Here is a 24,147-nt window from a genome sequence, read left to right as displayed (position 1 = left end):
TCTTTAGGGAACCTAGTCATCTGGGAACTAATTCAATTAGTAGACCAGAAACAATTGCACCACCCCAAGCTCAAATGTTGTCAAAATGAATTATCAATTATCACTGGTGTCTTACTGTTGCTGGGGGACAGTGGTCACACCTCAATGGGATTTCACAAGCCCACAGACAGTGCATCCTGACACTTCCCCACAAATGTCCTGAGCAAATGACTGGCTCTCCAATCAAGCAAGGTGACACAGTGGTTAGCGCACTGGACTCGCATTTGGGAGGATGATAGTTCAAACCCCTGTCCAGCCATCGAGATTTATGTTTTCTGTGATTTCTCTAAACTGCTCTAGGCAAATGCTGGGATGGTTCCTTTGAAAGGGCATAGCTGATTTCCTTCCCCAACCTCGACACAATGTGAGCTTGTGGTCTGTCCCTAATGACCTTGATGTCAACAAATTGTTAAGCTCAACCTTCCTTTTTTTTTGCTCACCAACATGTGTATTGGAGAGATATTGACAATGATATTATTAAAATGGCTGCAGCAGCACCACCTGTTGGAGTAAACAGGTACCTCCAGTTTGGAGACATTTTTCTGGGCATATTCATCACCACCATGGTCTTGTCTCAAACTTAGACTCTGCAAGCCCTTTGTTGTGATACTCCTGGATAATTGTCATTGATGTAGGCAGCAGTTTCCTACATGTGCCTTGAGTGTCTTTGACATCCTTGGTGAAAACAACTGAAGCAGTAGTTTACATTTTTTCCATTGAGGGTTCCCCAGAGACCATTGTCACAGATAATGGTCCTAAGTTTATGTCTGCTGAATTTGGCACTTTTTGTTCAGAAAACAGCATCACCTAGGTGCACGTGACACCCTTTCATCCAACATCCATCGATCTTGTGAAAATGTTTGTCCACATGTTCAAGACACAAATGGCCAAGCTGCACCAGTGCCATATGTTGGATGCTCACATTGTTCATACCCTACCACCACTCCTCCACACAAGATGGGTCTAGTCCAACCAAATAACTGCATGGAAAGCTATATTGGTTGCTACTCTTGATGATTCCCCCAACTGTTCTTCATAACCTGTCCTGGTGATTGAGCCACCGTCCCTACAGGGTGCTCATCTTATCTAAAGTGGCCAACTCTAGATGCTGGCAGTTACAAAACATCTGTTGGAGTGGGCAATGGTTGAAATGCAACTTCAAGATGGTTCCAGATACAGCAAACACAGCAACCAGGTGCACCCTCACAGTACACTGACCCCTCTGACTGAAAATCCTCCACAATTTTTTGTTCCATAGTCAGACACCTTGACACCCAGGACCATTGACAGCACCCTCTAGGTGCCACTACAACAGGCTATGTAGTCTCTGAATGCTGATGAGTTTAGCCAAAGTTACCACTCCAGAAGATGTTGCACATCTGCCTGTCCAGCAGGCAGCAGCCACAAGAGGTCACTGTCCCCACAGAGCTATTTGCCTCCATGATTTCACATGGCCTCAAATAGACCTGGCTGTATCCTGGTGCCTTGACAGTATTTATGTAGCACCTGATCTGAACCAGGCAGTTCAGTCCTAACAAGTTCTCTGTGTCAGGTGCCCACCACAGTAGTGGCTCATCAGAGTCTCACTAAGAAACCAATAGGATCTCAGAAGCTGCATCCAACCAGCAACATCCTCTGCATGGAGCAGCCAGCACGATCACCAGGTTTCACCAAGACATGGCCTCCACACCGGGCACAATACACGGTGGCCTTATGACCTTATAATACATGTGTGGACTTTGGTATTGACTGTCACAGTGCTTTTTTTATCAACATTTTCATTCCAAACTGAGCAGAGCAACTAATTTTGATATTTCTCAGAGCTGTCAGCCCAACATAACAGTTATTGTGCCATTCAGCTGCAACTCTGACTTAACCACATACTACCATTGTAAAAGCTTACTCCAGTGAGGAGATTTAAGTTCATATTCTTACCTGGGATGTATTCTTATGGCTCCTCCAGCAGCAAAGTACATATGACATCAAAGATCATCAAATTAACCCGAAGTGTGTCAAGAAGATAAGCAATGGCTGAATTAGCATTATTTGCTTATCTAATTTGTGAGCTTATTATTCTTGCCTCTTGGAGTTCTTATGAAGCTTTTTTTAAAAATGTATGTAGCAAAACAATGATTAGGCCTAGGCAAAGTTTTGTATTATAAGGTGATAAGGCCACCGTGTATTGTCTGCTACGGTGCAGTGATTAGTGTTGTTTGGACAACAATTACTCATATGATCCTTAACCACATGCTAATGCATATTTGGATGATTTGAACGTACACAAGGAGTTCTGTTAGCTCCTAAATAAAGAAGGATGTTAGGGTTTAATGTCTAATAGATGATGAGGTCATTAGACATGAAACATGAGCTTGGGCTGGATAGGAACTGGAAATGAAATTGGCTGTGTCTGAAAGGAACCAGCCATGAATTTGTATTAAGAAATTAGAGAAATCACAAAAAGTAAAATGTGGATTACTTCACAGGATTTTGTGTCCCACTCCTTAAGAATGGATAGTATTTTAATCAGTGTATCAATTTGTTCAACTGTACACTCCTGCTGTGAATAGCAGAATACTTGGGTCTTTTGTGAAATTCATCTAGTACACACACACACACACACACACACACACACACACACACACACACACATTTACAAAAAAAAAAAATTTTTTAATTCATGAATTTGGCCAGCTATGGACCCCATACAACTTAAGACTTACGGTGTTTCTTTTTCTTCCATTCTTCCCAGTACTACTTCATTTTCTCACCAACTGCTCATCTGTCCACACTCTCTTGGGTTGAGGTTTTGGCTCATCTTCTTCATAGTTTGCGTTTTCTATCAGTAGCCTGAAATGATTCCTGTCACGTATTATTTCTTCTGTAACACCTACTTCGTTGCCGTCTTTCTTTACTGCTTCTATCCATCCTACAGTTTTTTTCAGCTTACTAACATAATTAAAAATTTTCTTTGTAATCCGTGTTTCTTCCATTCTTTTTAAATGTCCATAAAATTTTATCCGTTTCTTCCTCATTGTATCTGTGATATTTTCTGTATTTTTGTATAAGTCTTCATTTCTCATTTTAATCCACCTATTTTCCTTGTTTTTCTCAGGACCTGGAGTTTTTCTTAGTATTTTTCTCTCTTTTTTTTCTAGTTCTCTTAATTCACCTTTCTTATTCAATGTTAGGCACTCTGATCCATATGTTGCTTGTGTTCTAATAACTGAATTATAATGTCTAATCTTTGCTTGTATGGATATAGATTTCTTATTGTAGTAGTTTTGTGTTAATTTATATGCAAATTCTAACTTTTTAAGTCTTTCTTTATTTGTTGTGTTATCCAGTCCACTGGCTTGGATCCACTCCCCCAGGTATCTGAATCTATCAACTCTTTTAATTTTTTCATAATTTGTTTTCATAAACTTTTCTGTATTATGTTTTTGTTCTATATACTCGGTTTTTTCATAGGATATTTTTAGCCCAGTCTTTTCAGCAATCCCGTGTAACAGATCAAGCATAACTGTTGCGTCTGTTCGGTTCTCAGTTATCAATACCATATCATCCACAAAGACTAAACATTTCACTTCAAATTTGTTCTTTCCTTGGGCCATGCTTATACCCTTTGTGCCTCTGTTTTTTAATGTGCTTTCCCACATTATTACTATTTCATCTAAAACCAAGATAAGAGAATTGGGGACAGTCCATCTCCTTATTGAATGCCTATTTTGATTTTGAATGGTTCAGAAATTTCGAATTGAAACTTAATTCTTGATGTTGTATCTGTGAGTGTTTGTTCAACAAGTCTTCTGGTGTTTTCATCTATCCCTGATTCATAAAGTATCTGGAATAGTGTTTGTCTGTCCACTGAGTCGTACACCTTCTTGAAGTCCATGAAAGTAACTACTGTATTTTTATTTTGTATAGCTCTCACTCTCAAAATTGTTTTTAAATTAAGAATCTGTTCTGCACATGATCTACCTTTTCTAAATCCTGCTTGATAATCTCCCATATTAGGTCCTGCTTGTTCCTCTATTCTATTTAAAAGTGCTTTAGAAAGTATTTTGTATGTCACTGGTAACAAGGATCTGCCCCAGTAGTTGTTGGTGTCTGTTTTATCTCCTTTTTTATGGAGAGGATGGATCAATGATTGTTTCCAGTCACTGGGTATGATTCCTTTTGTCCACATGTCTTTAATTACTTTGTGAGTTTTCTGCCATGCGGATAAGCCCCCTAGTTTCCACATTTCTGCTACTATCCCATCCTCTCCTGGTGCTTTGTTATTCTTCAATGCTTTGATAATCTTTTCTATTTCTTCTACTGTAGGTGGTTATACACATACACATATATATACATATCTGCTGAAACACCAGAATAAATGCACCTGATGACTCTTAGGAGAGACACCTGGTAAACATATTTTCAAGCAGATATTATTTCAGTCTGTGTTTGAAGTTAATTTTATTATCTATTAAATACTTTACATCTGGTCAAAGATTTTTCAGCTGAATACCTACCTCACTGCTTTCTGTGCCACACAAAGATTTTGTGATGGGCAGTGTAAGTCATTCCCCATGCTAGTATTATATTTATGAATGATGTTGTTTCCAAGCTTTCACTGACTGGTGAAACAAATTTCATAATGGAACAAACTGTTGTCAGTATTCCCAACTATTTAAAGAGCTGTCTACATGAGGCTCTAGAGTAGACACCACATACTGTATTTATTGCACACTCCAGTTCAATGAACATATTTTCCTTGATGAGGAGTTACTGCACAATATGATGCCAGAAGACATCAGTGAATGGAAACAGGAAAGGTAATTTAATTTGCTGGCATTTTCATCTCCAAAATCTTATACTGTCTGTAACATGAAAGTTGCAGACCTTAGATTTGCAACATGTGATTTCCAGAAAATGTGATATTTTTATTGATTTACTCTCACATGTTATTTTTAATGTTAGTAGTTGTTGCCTGTCTCTTGCTTTGTCTGTGTTGAAGTCACTCTATTAGGCTTGATTATGATGCTTGCACTGTCAGCAAAGAAAAAAATTTCTGTTTCTTGCTTATATGATGATAGATAATTTATAAATAACAAGAACAAGAATAGAACCAATTCAATTACTGGGGTATAGCTGTACATATTTTTCCCCATTCTGAAGATGGTTCTTCATTGTGTACACTTTCTGTGTTTCTTAATGTGATACTCAGCACCCTTTTACCTAAAAATAATGAAAGCCAGTTACCAGCAAGATTTCTGATACCATAATATTCTAGTTTCTCTAGAACACTGTGGACTGCAATCAAATGCTTTTGCAAAGTCACGGAAAATATCAGTTGGCAATATTTTGTCATTTAAATTTTGTGTAATCTGATTTGTGAAAGTACTATGTTCTGTGGGGGGACCTTTTTGAAATTAAAATTAAGATTCACTCATGCATTTATTCACACAATGTACTCCATCAAGATTATTATTATTATTATTATTATTATTATTATTATTATTATTATTATCATCATCATCATCATCATCATCATCAACTCCATGATGAAGAAGAGCCTTGAGGGTTGTGGAACAAACCAAGTTACACATTAACAGGCAGACACACCACTTCTGTAAAGTATATTAACAACAACTTATGACCAACACTAATCCGCTAAAACTGATAATTATGGTTACCACTCTTACAATGTTTTATCTAGAACGAAATTTTCACTCTGCAATGGAGTGTGTGCTGATATGAAACTTCCTGGAAGATTAAAACTGTTTGGAAGGTAGGAGACAAGGTACTGGCAGAATTAAAGCTGTGAAGATGGGTCGTGAGTCATGCCTGGGTAGCTCAGTTGGTAGAGCACTTGCCTGCGAAAGACAAAGGTCCCGAGTTCGAGCCTTGGTCCGGCACACAGTTTTAATCTGCCAGGAAGTTTCAGTGTCTGTCTATGTTAGGAGAAAAGTAGATATTTTGAAAAATGCCACTGCTCCTCCTTTTATACTACTCAGCTGTTGTTATTATCTAATACCTCAAACAAAACATTTTAACTTTACACAGATTTCTATTAGGTGTCTGTATACTGGCAAATCAGGATCATTTGGTATAAGTATTAGTACTAGGCAGAATTTACATTCCTGAATGCTACTAGTCAGGTATATTGGAGGAGTGGCTAATGAGGTATTCTTTTACTGTGCGTGTACAGACAAAAAAATGATTACAATTTCAGAAATATTGGGTGATTTATTCAAGAGAAATAGATGCACAAATTGAGCATGTCAGTAATGTGTTGGTCCACCTCTGGCATTTATGCCAGCAGTTATTTGGCTTTGCATTGATTGGTAGAGTTTTTGGATATCCTTCTGCCAGATATCTTGCCAAATACTGCCCAACTGGTGTGGCAGATAGTGAAAATCCTGAACTGGTTGGAGGACACTGCCCATAATGCTCTAAACATTCTCAATTTTGGACAGACCCAGCAATGTTGCTGGCCAAAGTAGGATTTGATAAGCAGGAAGAGAGGCAGTAGGAATTCTTGCCCTGTGCAGGTAGGCATTATCTTGCTGAAATGTAAGCACAGGATAGCTTGCCATGAAAGGCAACAAAATGGGACATACAATATTGCCACCTTACCACTGTGCTGTAAGGGTGCTGTGGATGACAAGCAAAGCGGTTCTGCTATGAAACGAAATGGCACCTCAGACCAGCACTCCTGGTTGTCAGGCCTTACAGTGGGTAACAGATAGGATGGTATCCCACCACTGTCTGAGGCATCTCCTGACACATTTTCACTGGTCATCAGGGCTCAATTTGAAGCAGGACTCATCACCTGAAGACAGTTCTATTCCAGTCAATGAGATTCCAGGCCAAATGTGCCTGGCACCACTGCAATTAGTCTTGTTGGTTTACAGAGGTCAATGGTAGTCGATCTGAGAGATGCCATGAGCTCAGTGCCCTTTCTATGATCTGCATATTAATGTCTTTGTGGTGATTGAAGCACCTGTTGCACATTGAATCAATGCTAATGATGAATCCGTAGATGTGCAACAGTAGATGTGCAACCACTCCAAGTGAACAATTTTTTAGTAAAAGGCAACAGGAGGCAGAAATCCAAAAGATAAGCCCTGAAAAACGTTTGAAAACCAATCACCATAGTGTTCAGTGTGTAAGCAATAAGAGCATGGATCTTAAAATATGTTACCTTAACGTTCAAGGACTGAAAGATAAAGAACTTATCATAAATGAGTTTGGTCTTGATAACCAGTTTGATATTTTTTGTCTGAGTGAACACTGGGCTAATGAGAATGAACTTGCAGTTGCCAAATTTGACAATTTTAGTATAGTAAATAGCTACTGTAGGAAAGAGCACATTAGAGGTGGTGTGGCAATTTATTCCAACCAGTCACTCAATTGTACAATAACCAAACTAGGCCTAAATTCCTCGTGTGATGAACAGCACTTTGAGGTTACGGGTATAATCATTAATAGTCATAAGCTAATAGTAGTATCCATGTACAGATCACCAAAGGGAAGCATTAACATATTTTTAGAAAAAATGGACATGCTATTGAGTGAATTAAGTAATATTAAATGGCTACATTATGATATTGCAATAGGAGGTGATTTGAATGCTGATTTTGATGTTACTAAATGTAAGGGTAGTGTTGCAGATCTGGAAAACTTACTAAGACAATACAATTTATATCATGTTAATAACAGGCCCACAAGAAACAAAGCATGTTTAGATAACATCTTTGTAAACTTCAAGACCACTGAAAACACATGCGAAGTTGTAGTGTTCCCATTCTCTGACCATGACTCCGTATCTCTAAATTATGCAAGTAAAATTCCCCTCAATAGGAGCAATGCAAACAGACCTGTCCCAACAGTTGTGATTACCAGACGCATAACTGAGGATAAAATTAACACATTTTGTAATTCCCTTGCTGACAGAGACTGGTTTGGCCATTGTAGTGTCGATGGACATTACACATCAAGTAATGACCTGCCAGCCAAAATAATATTTGATAGATTTTTTAATGCATTCTTGACCCTATTTAACCATAGTATTCCCATAAAGAAAATCAAAATAATGGACAGCAGCCACAAATCCAGATCTCAAAACAGACAAAATATATGGTACAATAAACAGCTGACAGATCTAAAGAAACAAGTATTGTTACTGTACAACATATACAATAGTATGAAGTCTGACTGTGCCAAATCAGCCTATGTGGAATGCAGGAATGAATACAAAAAAGCCATCCTGCAAGCCAAAAAAACCTACAATGCCAACAGCATACATAATTCCACCAATAAATGCAAAACCGCTTGGAAAGTAATTAACAGTGCTGACAGAGATACTAAAAAAGACAAAATTAATATCCCACCACAAACACTCAATGAGTTTTTCATTAATTCAGTGAAAGAAATAGGAGACACAATTATCAAACCAGACATTAGTCCATCAGAGTTACTCTCCCAAAATTGGGGTAGACAGTCACCAAATACAAGCATGGTAACCTTCTCCGAAGTATCGCCTAGATATGTACAAGGGGTCATAAAACAACTGAAATCATCTGATAGCTTAGATATATATATGGCATATCATGCAACCTGCTAAAAAAAGTGTGTGATTGCATTCTGTACCCTCTAACCCATTGCATAAACAAGTGCTTACTTGAGGGATATTTTCCTGATGAGTTAAAACTGTCTAGGATCGTCCCAGTATACAAAAAGGGAGATAAAGACTCTCCATCTAGCTACAGGCCTATTTCAATAGTACCCGCATTCTCCAAGGTAATAGAATGCATCATGTACCAACAACTTTGACCACCTAGGAATAATTAATGCTACACAATACGGGTTTAGGAAGAATCTGTCGACCATTGATGCAATCAACACGGTAGTCAGTTACATCCTCAAAGTTTTTGAGAACAAAGGCTTTGCTCAGGTCTCATTCTGTGACCTAAGCAAGGCCTTCGACTGTGTTGAGCACATGGCACTACTAGAGAAACTAGAATTCTACGGCATCAAAGAAAACAGTCTCAGACTATTAAAAGCTTATCTCAACAACCGTAAACAGGTAGTTTGTGTTGGTAAGGAAATGTCAAACATAGAAAAATGTTAAAGTAGGTGTGCCTCAGGGATCTGTACTGGGGCCCTTCCTGTTTCTGATAATGATCAATGACCTCCCCTCGTTTATTAGATCCACCACTGTATTGTATGCAGATGATACAACTTTTCTCCATAGCAGTAACAATCTTAATGACCTTAAAACCTGTGCTGAAAATACACTCACTCATGCAGCATATTGGTTCAGAGCAAATGGTTTCCTGCTAAATGAAAATAAAACTCAGCAGATAATCTTCACTCTAAGAGAAAAGCCACTATCTGATGACCCTAGTTCTGTTAAATTCCTGGGAGTTTATTTAGACGAAAAGTTAACCTGGAGCCAACATGTAAACTATATTAGTAGTAAACTATCTAGAGTAATTTATTTATTAAGACAACTCAGAAATTGTGTACCTGAAACATACATCAGATCATCTTATTTTGCATTTTTCCAGAGTATAATATCCTATGGCATTATGTCATATACATGACATCCTATTATTGCAGAAGAAAGCCATTAGGATAATTACAAACTCTTCACATAAGGCTCACTGCAAACCCTTATTTACTAAACAAAAAATTATGACTGTAATAAACCTCTATATATACAATGTCTTAATCTTTACGAAGAAGAACCTACAAGATGTGAAACGTAGAGAAAATGTACATTGTTACAACACAAGAAGCATCAAACACATATACACGCCTTACCACAGACTATCAAAATCAATAAATAGCTATGAAGTCACAGGACACAAGCTATTTAATAAGCTGCCACATGCCATACAGGATCTTCCTGAACATACATTCAAAGAAAGACTGCATGAATGGTTTATTGCCCACCCATTCTATGATATCAATGAATTCTTCAACTGTAAAATGCAGTAATCCAACAGATGACCCACTGTACATTTATTGTAATATAAACTAAAATATTTCAGTAGTCAATACCTTATCACACTGTATTATAAATTGTAACTTCATTTGACGTTGTCAATTGCTGTAATGGCCTAAAGACAATAAAATTATTATTATTATTATTATTATTATTATTTAATCATATTCCTGTTGTATCATTTGCTAGTGTGAACCTCCGTTTTCTAAGATTTGACTCCACCTATGCAAGGGGAAGACCTCTAAAGCCATATCATTTTAGTTTCCCTAGCTAAATGCCAATGAGGTTAATTTTGTTATTTAGTTGCAGTAGAATTGACTTTGGGAGATCATATATTGCATTCTCAGCACTGTCTCCAGTTTTATACACTGGTGTTATTGCTGCATATTTCAGTCTTTCAGGAAATACTCCGTGATCCATTGCTGATTACACAGGTAACTCGGTAGTGATGCCACCAAGCCAACACAAGGTTTTAGCACTTTGACTAAGATATCTTTACAGCCAGAAGTTACTGTTTTTAGCAACCTACCAGCTTTTGTGATCTCTGTAACAAATGAGTTGGCAAAACTGATGTCTGGCTTGGAGTATGCATTACTTGTCTAATTTTATTACATCTGTGTTTGATAGACTATGTTTTGTCCCCATGTTTTCAATTACTGTTAGAAAGAATTCATTGAATTGTGTAGCCAACAATTTTAATTGTGTATCGCCTGTTCACTATTGCTTCCATTTGGAAATTCAAAATCATTTTCTTTGCTGAGATTTTTTCATTTTATGCCAAATAAGGCTCCAAATGTCCTTGCCTTGTTATTGGAATTTTCATTATTTTGCACATACACATGGTTTTTGCCTTTTTGATGACACACTGAATAATTTTGCAATGCTGCTCCTAGGGCAATTTTAGTTCTTGATTAGAGCTAGTCCTTAGCATTAAATAAAGCTCTCTATAACACAAGATATTTTGACCCCAGATGTTAGCTACCCTTTTTATCAGTTTCCAGTGTAAATTTTCCAATCCCATTTTAAAGGAAAACTGGATTCACAATGTAGGAATATTTTTGGGAAAGAAAATACCCATCAAAGATGAAATCTATACTGAAATATCCACTCACAATCACTTCACAGTTATTTATACTAATTAGTACTCATTCTAATTGTTGAATAAAGTTAAAAACATTTTCTGTTGGGGATTAGACTTTCAGAACTGCTGTCTTTGACATTTCAAGTACATTACTAAAGTACAGCACACAAATGGGTTTTCAGTACAATATTCATGGAAGTCTATGGCCTGGAGCTTTATTCCACTTTTTGCGTACAAAGCTGATCCTCTTTCCCCACATTACACCTATAGTAATGTGCTACCAACTTGTATACATGTACATGCATCTGTTCAGTCTCTGTGATTTTAAGATGATATTCTGGTATGCACAGCTCATCTGTAGAAATACTTACTAAGTATATTTTTTTTAGAGAGATTTGTTATGGTTCTTGCATATACGCATATAATCTTTTCCAGTGCCCTCAAGATGGAGGTAAGTTGTGAGATAATCAGTAATTATTATTATTATTATTATTATTATTGTCTATGTTACTACCTTTCTTGGAAATATACCCTGTGACACTGATGTATTGCATATGTGACTGAATGTGTGAAGAACAGGATTTTAGAATTTTACTTGAGACATTATGAACTCTATCAAAGATTTTATTTATGTCTGAGAATGTTAATTACATTCTTAATGTTCTTGATACTGAGCTCATATTCAGGAGGACACAGATTCAAATGCCCATCTGGTCATACTGATATAAATTTTCCAACATTTTTCTAAACTGCTTTGGGCAAATGCCAAGATGTTTTCCTGGGACAGGACTTGGACCATTTTCTTTCCTAATTGAATCTCATGTTACATCTCTATTGATTTCATTGTTGACACAGTGTTAAATCCTAGTCTCCCTTCCTTCCTTTACTATCATTGTCCTTGTGTATTGTCTTTCTGGTGCTGAATATTACATTAAATAGTGACAAAATGAATGAAAAACTATGATGTCATTTCTCTTAATCTCAGTCACTTTCACTTTCATCAATAAATTGTTCATCTTTGTGAAATATATGCACAAACAAATCAGGAAGAGATGTGTGGGAGCCAGGGCAGCTCCTCTTTATCAGTGTGCTGCTCCACTTTATTATGGCTCCTCAAGCGTTACACAGTGGAACTATGGTGCAGGACTTTCATTGTGTGCCAGAACTGCAGACACGTACCTACCAAAAAAGAAACTTGAAATTAATTACACAGAATGTAGGAAAAGACAGATAACTACTTACAGTAAAAGAGACACATCAAGTTGTAGACAGCACAATTAAAAGACACTTACATATAGCTTTCAACCACTGCCTTCATCAGTAAAAGAGAGACACACACCACTGACACACACAAGCAAGCACAACTTGTGCACACACAACCACCAACCTCATGCACATACAACTGCCAACTCCAGCATCTCGGGCCGCACATGCTGGAGTTGGCGGTTGTATGTGCATGAGGTGTGTGCTTGCTTGTGTGTATGAATGGTGTGTGTCTCTCTTTTGTTGATGAAGGCAGTTGCTGAAAACTATATGTAAGTGTATTTTAATTGTGCCTGTCTGCTACTTGATGAGTCTTCTGTAAAGTAAGTAGCAATCTCTATTTTCCTACATTGTTGATATTCCTACCTGGAGTTTCCTCTGTTTAAAATTAATTACATAACTCTTTTACGTGATAATTAGAACTTTATGACTATTCCTCAAACACAAGCATTTCATCAACATATCTGCTCTATTACATGTTTAGTTTTAGTATTACGTAGACATTTAAATGTGAAAATAGCATTCATTATATCATAGTTTTTCTTTCTCACAGGTTCTTCATCCACACAGGATAAGCAAAAACACTATTTACCACCTTAGCATTAATCACCATTTTTCTGCTTATGTTCCTTGCAGGTAGATTGTACATGTTTAGTATCTGTTCAATATTTTCCATTTTTTACCTTCTTAACCCTTTTGAACCTAGATTTTTTCTGAAGGAAAGAAAATTTTTCTTTATGTGGTCATGCTCTTAGGTGAATTTTTAATGATTTTAGATGCATGATTTATACACAAATATGTACCCCTTTTCAAAACATACTTTGTACACATGCCTTCGTTTTGTGGTCTAAAATAACTAATTATAAAGTATTTTCTATTGTAGTAAATAGTAATATGATCATTCAATAATTACAATGAAAAATAACAACAACAGTATTCAACTGTACAATGGAATATAGTGAACCAAACACATCCGTTTATTCTGGTGGTCACGAGCTGCTGCGCACTGCTGCATTGACTTGCTGATATTTCCATAGTGATGCCCAACAGTTGGCAACACTTGCGCATGATGAAAAGGTTGAACATTCAAAAATGTGTAGCTTAGGTTTCCATTGGGAAAAAATACTTGTGTTGCAGCTGCGACACAGTAAAAGTTTATGTACACAATTGTAGCCAGAGGGTCTGAAAGGGTTAATGGCACTAACTGTTGTTACAGTCAATTGATTGCATGAGAAGTGATTTATTTAAAAATGACATCTTATGATATGAGTAATGTTTATTGAATTTGAAGCACTATTTAAAAGTGAATTATCAGGTATCATTGTTGAAACACATTCAAGAAACTCACTGCAGATCAACATTCTATCAAACTTTCTTTAGTTTTTAACTGGTCGACAATCTGGATATGGTGCCACTGATATGTGTGGTTGGTACAGGTAGCACTCAAAACCACCAGGACAGTAATGACTCAGACACATATCATCCCGGTCAATGTAGCAAGGTGCCCTTGCTGCAACATATGAGAAAGTTTCATTATCTGTTAGTAATTTAAATTTTGTTTCACATTAAAAAATGAGAAAATTTGTAATAGAAAATTATTGGTTGTATCACATAGTAGGTTCCATCCCCCTCTCCCCCTTACACACACACACACACACACACACACACACACACACACACACACACTGAAAAATGGAATTTGGATGGAGGAAAAAAAAATAAATTTAGGAGCAGACTGTCATTATATGAATAATGATGATCTTTATGTTGAACGTCCTAAATTGAAATCATAATAATTTTCTTATTTTGCTTCACAGACAGGTGAAAGATGCATATTTTGCAGTTTATAGCGTCCAAAACTTCCCATATGCTACCTTTTGTAGGGGTCTAAGAACAAGAACAAGAGCAAATATGTCAGTTAAGAACTTTTGCTGGGTATATTGTCTTGAATTTTTTAAATTTTTATTTATTATTTTTGTACCATGATTTATGGCAAGAGAATAAGTCTATAAATATATAGCAGGAAGACATTCATCTACCATGTTTTGATATGGCAAACTGATACTTAACTCTTTATCATTCAAAACGTGGTCAGTACAACTACTGAACAGCAGATTTATTTTAAACATTTTTACTATTTCACCTCCTCTTCATGTAGTATAATTTTACTGAGATATGAAAGCTGTTAATGCAAAAATCCAGCAATTCTTTGGTAAATGAGTGACAGTAGTTTAATCATTTTTTTCTATTTTGATCATTTACAATGACAAAGCTGTGTATTTTTTGAAATGAAGGAGAGAACAGCTAACAGGCCAAACTTTCTGTAAGAGCAAATTAATTAATGTGGTACTACAATCTTTATTGTGTTTCTGTTATTTATACAGCTCCTATGTTGTGGTAAAAGTAAATGAACTCTATTTTTGTTAAATATGCTAATAGAAAGACCTGAAGGAATTCAATTGTTAGTAGGGACACTGCCTCATTGAAAGGCACACAAATAGTTTTTGCATGAATCTACACACACACACACACACACACACACACACACACACATACACACACACACACACACACACACATTTGGATGGCTACATTGTTCTGGCTGACTACATTGTACTGGCACTGGAACTGGAGTGGAGGGAGGGTTTGTGTTGGATGGAGTGGGTGAGGAGACATTGGAGGCTGGGAGTGCAAATGAGGGTTAGGAAAGGGTGGGTGACAGGAGGAGGCAGCAGCTACACAAGACAAGGGAAGTTTCAGCAAGAGGGAGCTGTGCACAGATTAAGAATGGATAATATCTTTTCCCCTAGATTCATGACTATGGTATTTACTACGTCCAATGTCAAACAGGAGTCTTTACTTCAGATTGACAAGGAGTGCAGGTTTACACTAAGGGGTAAACCTCAGTGATTTTTGAAGAAATACCAATGAAACCTGAAGGATTATGTTACAATTAGAATGAATATTTTCAATTAGGGTACAACTTTCTGGTTGTGAAGATGCAGATGATTAAAACATCAATGAATGGTTAAATACCAGTGTCTATGGACTGGGATTTGAGCAGCTAAGTGATGTGAATGTAGTGAACAAAGTGGTTTGGTAGAGGAAGAGAGTGAAGATGAGACAATCCACAAAACCATTAACACACACACTGAGGCACTGAAGTGCACTGATCTGTTATTAGAGTATAGAGGATACTCAGTAGGGTTCAGTGAAGTGAAATGGAAAGACGATGATGATCTCAGATCAGACACATATACACTATGTGATTAAAAGTATCTGGGCACCTGGCTGAAAATGACTTACAAGTTCGTGGTGCCCTCCATCGGTATTGGTGGAATTCAGTATGGTGTTGGCCCACCCTTAGCCTTGATGACAGCTTCCACTCTTGCAGGAATACATTCAATCAGTTGCTGGAAGATTTCTTGGGGAAAGGCAGCCCATTCTTCACAGAGTGCTGCACTGAGGAAAGGTATCGATGCCAGTCGGTGAGGCCTGGCAAGAAATCGGCGTTCCAAAACATCCCAAAAGTGTTTTATAGGATTCAGGTCAGGACTCTGTGCAGGCCAGTCCATTACAGGGATATTATTGTTGTGTAATCACTCCATCACAGGCTGTACATTATGAACAGGTGCTCGATCATGTTGAAAGATGCAGTCACCATCCCCGAATTGCTCTTCAACAGTGGGAAGCAAAAAGGTGATTAAAACATCAATATAGGACTGTGCTGTGATAGTGTCACACAAAATAAGAAGGGGTGCAAGAGCCCTCCATGAAAAACATGACCACACCATAACACCACCACCTCCGAATTTTATTGTTGGCACTACGCAAGCTGTCAAATGACCTCCAGCGGGCATTCGCCATACCCACATCCTGCCATTTGATCGCCACATTACATTGTGTACCGTGATTCATCACTCCACACAGTGTTTTTCCACTGTTCAATCATTCAATGTTTATTCTCCTTACATCAAGTGAGGTGTTGTTTGTAATTTACCGGCATGATGTGTGGCTTATGAGCAGCCGCCGCCCATGAAATTCAAGTTTTCTCACCTCCCGCCTAACTGTTACTGGGAGGTTTCTTGGGGAAAGGCAGCCCATTCTGCACAGAGTGCTGCACTGAGGAAAGGTATAAATGTCAGTCAGTGAGGCTTGGCACCTGCAGTGGATTCTGGTGCAGTCTGGAATTCCTGTGTGATGGTCTGCGTAGATGTCTGCGTATTACACGTTACGAGCCTCTTCAACTGTCAGCGGTCTCTGTCAAACAACAGACGATGTCAGCCTGTACACTTTTGTGCTGTACATGTCCCTTCATGTTTCCACTTCACTATTACATCAGAAACAGTGGCCCTAGGGATGTTTAGGAGTGTAGAAATCTCACGTACAGATATATGACACAAAAGACACCTGACCTCGTTGGATGTCCATGAGTTCCGTGGAGTGCCCCATTCTGTTCTCTCACGATGCTTAATGACTACTGAGGTCACTGATATGGAGTACCTGGCAGTAGGTGGCAGCGCAATGCATCTAATATGAAAAACTTACGTGTCCAGATACTTTTGATCACATAGTGTAGGGTAATATCAGTGGCAGCAGAAAATGGTATAATGGATGTAGGATCTGTTATATATAGGAAGGTAGGGCAGAGAGTGAGTCACTGTGGGCAGTTCTGTGATAGGATTCTTGTCATCAGAAATGACAGCAAACCAACACCAAAAGTTATAGTTCAGGTATACACGCAATGTCATAATCAGAAGACACAATTCAGTATGTAAAGGGAGATGATAATTTAACAATCAAAGGAGACTGGAAAGCAGTAGTAAAGGAAGTTATAGAAGTTGAGTAATGGGAGATTATATACTTGGTAGAAGGAGTGGGAGAGCAACAGTGGAAATTGAGTTCCTGCAACAAATGGCAGTTAGTAAAAGTGAATATGCTGCTAAAAAAAAAGGAGAAGAAGAAGAAGAGGAGGAGGAGGTGTACTTGGAAAAGTCCTGGAGATAAAGGGAGATTCCAGCTGGATTGCATCATTGTCAAACAAAGATTGTGCAATCAAATATTGGATTGTAAAGCACGCCCAGGGACAGATTTACACTATGATCACAATTAAGTAATGATGAAGATTACACTGAAGGTTATGAGAATCATTTGGAACAATCAGTGATGAAAGACATGGGCCACTAAAGTAAGTATGTTTAAAGAGACCTTGATGTTGATGGAATGTTAAATCCAGTTAATAAGATGCATTTGAAACTTCCTATGGTTGCAGATTTTGTGGTAAATACCATAGTAGGTAGATCAGTTGAAGAAAAATTGACATATGTAAAAAGGGCAATGACAAATGTTGGACACACAAACATACACACAACAAACATAATGGCCAAGAATCCTCAGGTAGCAGAAAAAATACTTCAACTGATCGATGAAAGAAGGAAATACAAAAATATTCATGGGAAGCCAGGAATACAGAAATATGTCACTTAGGAATGAGATAAATGGGAAGTGCAGAAAAGGAAAAGGGACGTGGTTGCACAAAAAATGCAAACAAATATAAAAAGTAATCTTGGGAGGACCATAGAGAAAAGTCAAAATAATCTTTGATGAAGTTACAAGCAAGGCAGCAACATTTAAGAATGCAATGCGAATTCCACTGTTAAACACAGAGGAGAGTAGATATGTGGAAAGAATATACTCTAGGCCTCAACGAAGGAGAGGGGTTGTCTGGTGCCATGATAGAAGAAGAAATGAGAGTCGAAAGGAGAGACATATTGATTCCAGCATTTAGAGTCAGAGCTTAGTAGAGCTTTGGAAGAGCTGCAATCAAATAAGGCAGAAGGAACAGATAACATACTTTCAGAATTTTTAAAATCATTGGGGGAAACGGCAATATAATGGCTGCTCAAGTTGGTATCTAGAATCTATGAGACTGGAGATACACCACCAGATGGTTGGTAAAAGAACATCCACACAATCCTGAATAAAGCAAGGGCAGATAAGTATGAGAACTGTTGCACAGTCAGCCTAACACCTCATGCATTCAAGCTGCTGACAAGAACCAATATACAGAACAATGGGAAAAATAAAGGACCTGTTAGATCACAATCAAGTTTGGCTTTTGGATTTTGCACCAGAGAGGCAATTCTGACAGTGCACTTGATAATGGAAGCAAGACTTAAAAATATCAAGATATGTTCATAGGATTTGTAAACACAGAAAAAGCATTTGACAATGTAAAATGGTGCAAGATGTTCAAAATCCTGAGAAAAACAGGAGTAAGCTATGGTGGAAGATTGATAATATGCAATATGCACATGAACCAATTGAGTACAATAAGAATGGAAGGCCAAGAATGAAGTGCTCAGACTAAGAAGGATGTAAGACAGGAATGCAGTCTTTCACCGCTATTGTTTAGTCTATACAATGAAGTAGCAATGATGGAAATAAACAAAAGTTAAAGACTGATTAGAATTCAGTATGAAAACATATCAATGATAAGATTTGCTGATGATACTGCTGTTCTCGGCAGAAAAAAATGAAAAATTGGAAGGCCCTAGGGGCAGACCAAATCCCAACATGGAAAAGTGTGGGAGAATAGGGAACTGATATTCTCTGGGATCTAATGCAAAACATCTGGAAAGGAGAAAGAATGCCGCGTGCATGAAGAAGCAGTATACTGGTTTCCATATATAAGGGGAATGTGGATATCCAAAACTGTGGCAATTATAGAGGGATGAAACTGATGTCCCACACAATGAAGTTCTGGGAAAGGATAACTGAGAAGAGGTTGCAGCTAGAGACTGAAGAATGTGAAGAACAGTTTGTATTTATGCCGGGAAGAGGAACAACTGACACAATATTTGCACTAAGGCAACTTATGGAGAGGCACAGAGAAGTACAAGCCGAACTGCACATGGCCTTCATCGATCTTGAGAAGGCATATGCCAGAGTGCCGAGGCAAGTGATATGGAGATGTATGAGAAGTAAACACCAGCCCAAAAAACATATCAGGGTGGTAGAAGACATGTATGAAGGTGCAATGACACAAGTCAGGAGCAACACAGGTGCAACAAAGGCATTTCCAGTGAGAGTAGGACTACATCAGGGATCTGCTCTCAGCCTGTATCTCTTTGGCCTTGTCATGGATGTACTAATCAAAGATGTTAAAAAAGAGACACCATGATGTTTTCTGATGATGTTGTAATCTGTGAACCCAGCCACGAGGCAAGCTTGAACAATGGAGAAAAGCTCTAGAGGAAAGGGGAATGAGAACTAGCAGGATGAAAACAGAGTATATGTGTACAAAGGATGCCAAAGATCTATATATTAACCTGCAAAGAACAACTGATGCTGGTCAAGAAATTTAAATACCTAGGCTCTTATATGCAAAGTGATGCAGGACTGGAGGCTGAAATACAGCACAGGATAAATAGTGGATGGATGAACTGGAGGAAACTGAGTGGAGTACTGTGTGATAAGAAGGTTAGCTGCAGAATGACAGGAAAGCTTTCCAAGTCTGTGGTGAGGCCTGTGATGCTATATAGTGCAGAAACTTGGCCAATTACAAAAGCCCAAGAGAAAAAGATGGAAGTGGCACAAGTGATAATGTTAAGGTGGATCAGTGGGGTGACACAAAAAGATAGACTAAGGAATGAGTACATCAGGGGAACAGTGAAAGTGGGGCCCATAGGAAAGAAGATACAAGAAAGTAGGCTAAGATGGTATGGACATTTGCAGAGAAGAGGGGGAGTACTACATGGCAAGAAGAATTGAAGACTCAGAAATTGAAGGACCAAGGAGAAGAGGAAGACCGAAACTGAGATGGAAAGACAAGGTAGCAGAGGATCTATGGAAGAAAGGATGGCTTAGAGAAGAAGCACCGGATAGGCATTTACAGGAGAGAAGGATCCAGAAAAGCAATGCCGACCTCACATGACGTGAGAAAAGGCTGAGATGATAATAATGATGATGATGATGATGATGACTGCTGTTCTCAATTAAAGTGAAGAAGGATTACAGGACCTGTTAATGGAATGAACCATCTAATGACCACAGAATATGGACTGAGAGTAAACTGAAGAAAAAGAAAAGTAGCTAGGAGTAACAGAAATGAGATTAGTAATGAACTTAACATCAAACTGGTGAACATGAAGTTAGTAAATTCCAGGAATTCCATTACCTCAGATGCAAAATAACACTGGTGGGTGCAGTAAAGAGGATATAAAAAGTAGAGCACCATAGGAAAATACGGCATCCATGGACAAAACAAGTCTATTAGTATCAAAGAAAACCCTTAATTTGAGAAAGAAATTTCTTAGAACGTATGTTTTGAGCACAGAATTGTGTAGTAGTGAATCATGGACTGTGGGAAAACTGGAAATAAGAGAATCTGAGTGTTTTTGGGATGAGGTGCTGTAGGAGGACATTGAAAATTAGGTGGACTAAGATAAGAAGTGAGGATTATGTAGATAACACATAAGATTAGGAATGAGGATGTTCTCTGCAGAATTTGTGAAGAATGGAACGTATGGAAAACACTCACTAGAAGATGGAACAAGATGATAGGTATTTGTATTTTATTTGTCTCATAACATACATTTGCAGATCATCTGATCATGCTGTACAGGAGACATGTCAGTTTTTGTCTTATGATATACATAATTACATAACTAATTTTTACCAGTATGGGTTGAAATTGGACATAGCAATATTATTAAATTGTTTTTCTTATGATGTAACAATACCTTATCTTTATATATCTATACAATATTAGACACAATGCTATAACATTAAACAGTCACACTACTCAAATAATGGCCATAGTAATGTTATTAAATTGTTTTTCTTGTGATGTAATAGTACATTATATATGCATACAGTATTATACACAATGCTATTTTTGATTGTTTGGTTCTAAATTGTGTAAACAAGGATTTTGAAAAGTTAAGTTTAAGCCAATTTTGTTGAAACCATGTATCTAGGTTGCTTAGTGTGTTTATAACACCATCCAGAATTTCTCCTACATTTTGCTTTTCAAGGAGTTCTGAAGTATCATCAGCAAACATAACTGGCTGGGCAGTCATCAGAGAATATCTTTCATGGTATTAGAAGAGAGATATATAGGGTACAAACTAAGCCAGAGATTAGAATATGTTCAACAAATTGTTAAGATGATGTGATTAATTGGTACCCATTGTAGCAGCCTATATGTAAATCTGCATGACCAATCATAGAAACTGCCTTCATTATCTTTTCATGATTTACAAAGTCCAATTACAATTTGTTGTAAACCAGCTATGTCAATTTTAATGTAAAACTTTTATTCATTTCATTTTCTTTATCAGAATATCTTGTATTTCCTCATAATATTGCTGCTTTTGTCAGTTACAAAACTTTTTTTAATGCTTAACTCTGAACCAGAACAGAAATATTATAACATGGAAAACATTAAAAAACTGGACAATTATTTCCTGAAAGTGAACTGAAAACAAGTGACACAAAATACCGTGTGTTTTAGATTTAATTTTTAAGATAAGTTGTCAGTTTACAAGATGTAATGTGTAAGTAATGAAGTGGGCTTTCAAATCTGACATATACTATGTTTTACACATATAGCAAACAGCAGTTTCCAGTAAAAACACATGAATTTTAAATTATCCATGTTTTCAGTTGTTAGTGCAGTCATGGGACTATATTAACTTGGATAATTGAGTACTTGCTGCATATAGAGTGAAAGTAATAATAATAAGTAAAGGCAATGATACACCATACATTGGAGGAACTGAATGGTAAATGTGCTCATAAACAAAAAGTTGTAGCTCACCATACGAACATTCATTCTGCTTGAGAGTACACAGGAGCATCCTAGACTGATGAGATGGATTAGAGTACCTGTGCATGTGCATGTGTACACTGTGTGACAAAAGTCATGGGACAGTGATTTGCACATATACAGACAGTGGTAACATTGCATAAACAAGATATAAAAGGCCAGTGCATTGGCAGAGCTGTCATTTGTACTCACAAGATTCATGCAAAAAGGTTTCAGACATGATTACGGCTACACAATGGGAATTAATAGAATTTGTATGCGGAATGGTAGGTGGAGCTCAACACGTGAGACATTCCATTTCAGAAATTGTTAAGGAATTCAATACTCTGAGATATACAGTGTCAAGAGTGTGCTGAGAATACTAAATTTCAGGCGTATCTATCACCACAGACATCATAGTGGCCAACGGCTTCACTTAATGACTGAGAGCAGCAGCGTTTGTGTAGAGTTGCCAGTGATAATAGACAAGCAACAATGCTGAACGTATACATTAGGACAGTGCAGCAAAATTTAGTGTTAACGGGCTATTGCAGCAGAGACCGATGTGAGTGCCTTTGCTAACAGCACGACTTTGCCTGCAGCATCTCTCATGTGCTTGTGACAATATTGGTTGGAGCCTAGATGACTGGAAACTGTGGTCTGGTTAGATGAGCCCAGATTTCAGTTGTCGACAAGGCCCTGTGATTTCATAACAGTGTCGGCTGTGTTTTCATGGAATGTACTGGGTCCTCTGCTCCAACTGAACTGATCACTGACTGGAAATGATTATGTTCAAGCTATACACTTCTGACATCATTAATGTGGGGCGACTTGCAGTTTTATGAAAACTGAATAAATTTTCAACTGTCAAGATCGCTAAAAATCATTTATCAATACAGATGATAAGTTTTGGCAATTCTCTGTTGCCATCTTCAGATCAGAAGGTGGAAACAGAGGATTGCCAAAACCGGTCATCTATATGAATAAATGATTTTAGCTATTTTGGCAGTTTAAAGTTTATTTAGCGTTCATACACTACTGGCCATTAAAATTGCTACACCACAAAGATGACGTGCTACAGATGCAAAATATAACTGACAGGAAGAAGATGCTGTGATATGCATATGATGAGCTTTTCAGAGCATTCACACAAGGTTGGCGGCAGTGGCAACACCTACAACATGTTGACATGAGGAAAGTTTCCAACCAATTTCTCATACACAAACAGCAGTTGACCGGCGTTGCCTGGTGAAACATTGTTGTGATGCCTCATGTAAGTAGGAGAAATGCATACCATCACATTTCTGACTTTGATAAAGGTCGGATTGTATCCTATCGTGACTGCGGTTTATCGTATCGCGACATTGCTGCTCGTGTTGGTCGAGATCCAATGACTGTTAGCAGAATATGGAATTGGTGGGTTCTGGAGGGTAATACGGAGTGCCGTGCTGGATCCCAATGGCCTCATATCACTAGCATCTGAGATGACAGACATCTTATCCTCATGGCTGTAATGGATTGTGCAGCCACGTCTCAATCCCTGAGTCAATAGATGGGGACGTTTGCAAGACAGCAACCATCTGCACGAACAGTTCGATGACATTTGTAACAGCATGGATTATCAGCTCGGAGACCATTGCTGCGGTTACCCTTGACGCTGCATCACAGACAGGAGCGCCTGCGATGGTGTACTCAACGACGAACATGGGTGCAGGAATTGCAAAACGTACTTTTTTCATATGAATCCAGGTTCTGTTTACAGCATCATGATGGTTGCATCCATGTTTGGTGACATCGTGGTGAACGCACATTGGAAGCGTGTATTCGTCATCACCATACTGGCTTATCACCCGGCGTGATTGTATGGGGTGTCATTGGTTACACGTCTCGGTCACCTCTTGTTCACATTGACGGCACTTTGAACAGTGGACGTTACATTTCAGATGTGTTAAAACC

At 37.9% G+C, this 24,147-nt stretch overlaps 1 protein-coding gene across 1 annotated transcript in view; it reads right to left on the bottom strand.

Moving 5' to 3' along the window:
• Positions 1-12,868: 12,868 nt before the first annotated feature.
• The window catches only part of LOC126191178 (uncharacterized), a 93,030-nt gene continuing 81,751 nt past the window's right edge, over positions 12,869-24,147 (bottom strand). The window contains exon 5 of the mRNA XM_049931953.1: positions 12,869-13,890. Coding sequence (XP_049787910.1) covers positions 13,757-13,890 — 134 coding nt within the window. The 3' untranslated portion in view covers positions 12,869-13,756. The remainder of the gene's footprint in view (positions 13,891-24,147) is intronic.

The sequence above is a fragment of the Schistocerca cancellata genome, chromosome 6, assembly GCF_023864275.1.
Source record: "Schistocerca cancellata isolate TAMUIC-IGC-003103 chromosome 6, iqSchCanc2.1, whole genome shotgun sequence".
In the NCBI taxonomy this organism is placed as follows: domain Eukaryota; kingdom Metazoa; phylum Arthropoda; class Insecta; order Orthoptera; family Acrididae; genus Schistocerca; species Schistocerca cancellata.
This window is presented reverse-complemented; position numbering and strand designations above follow the sequence as displayed.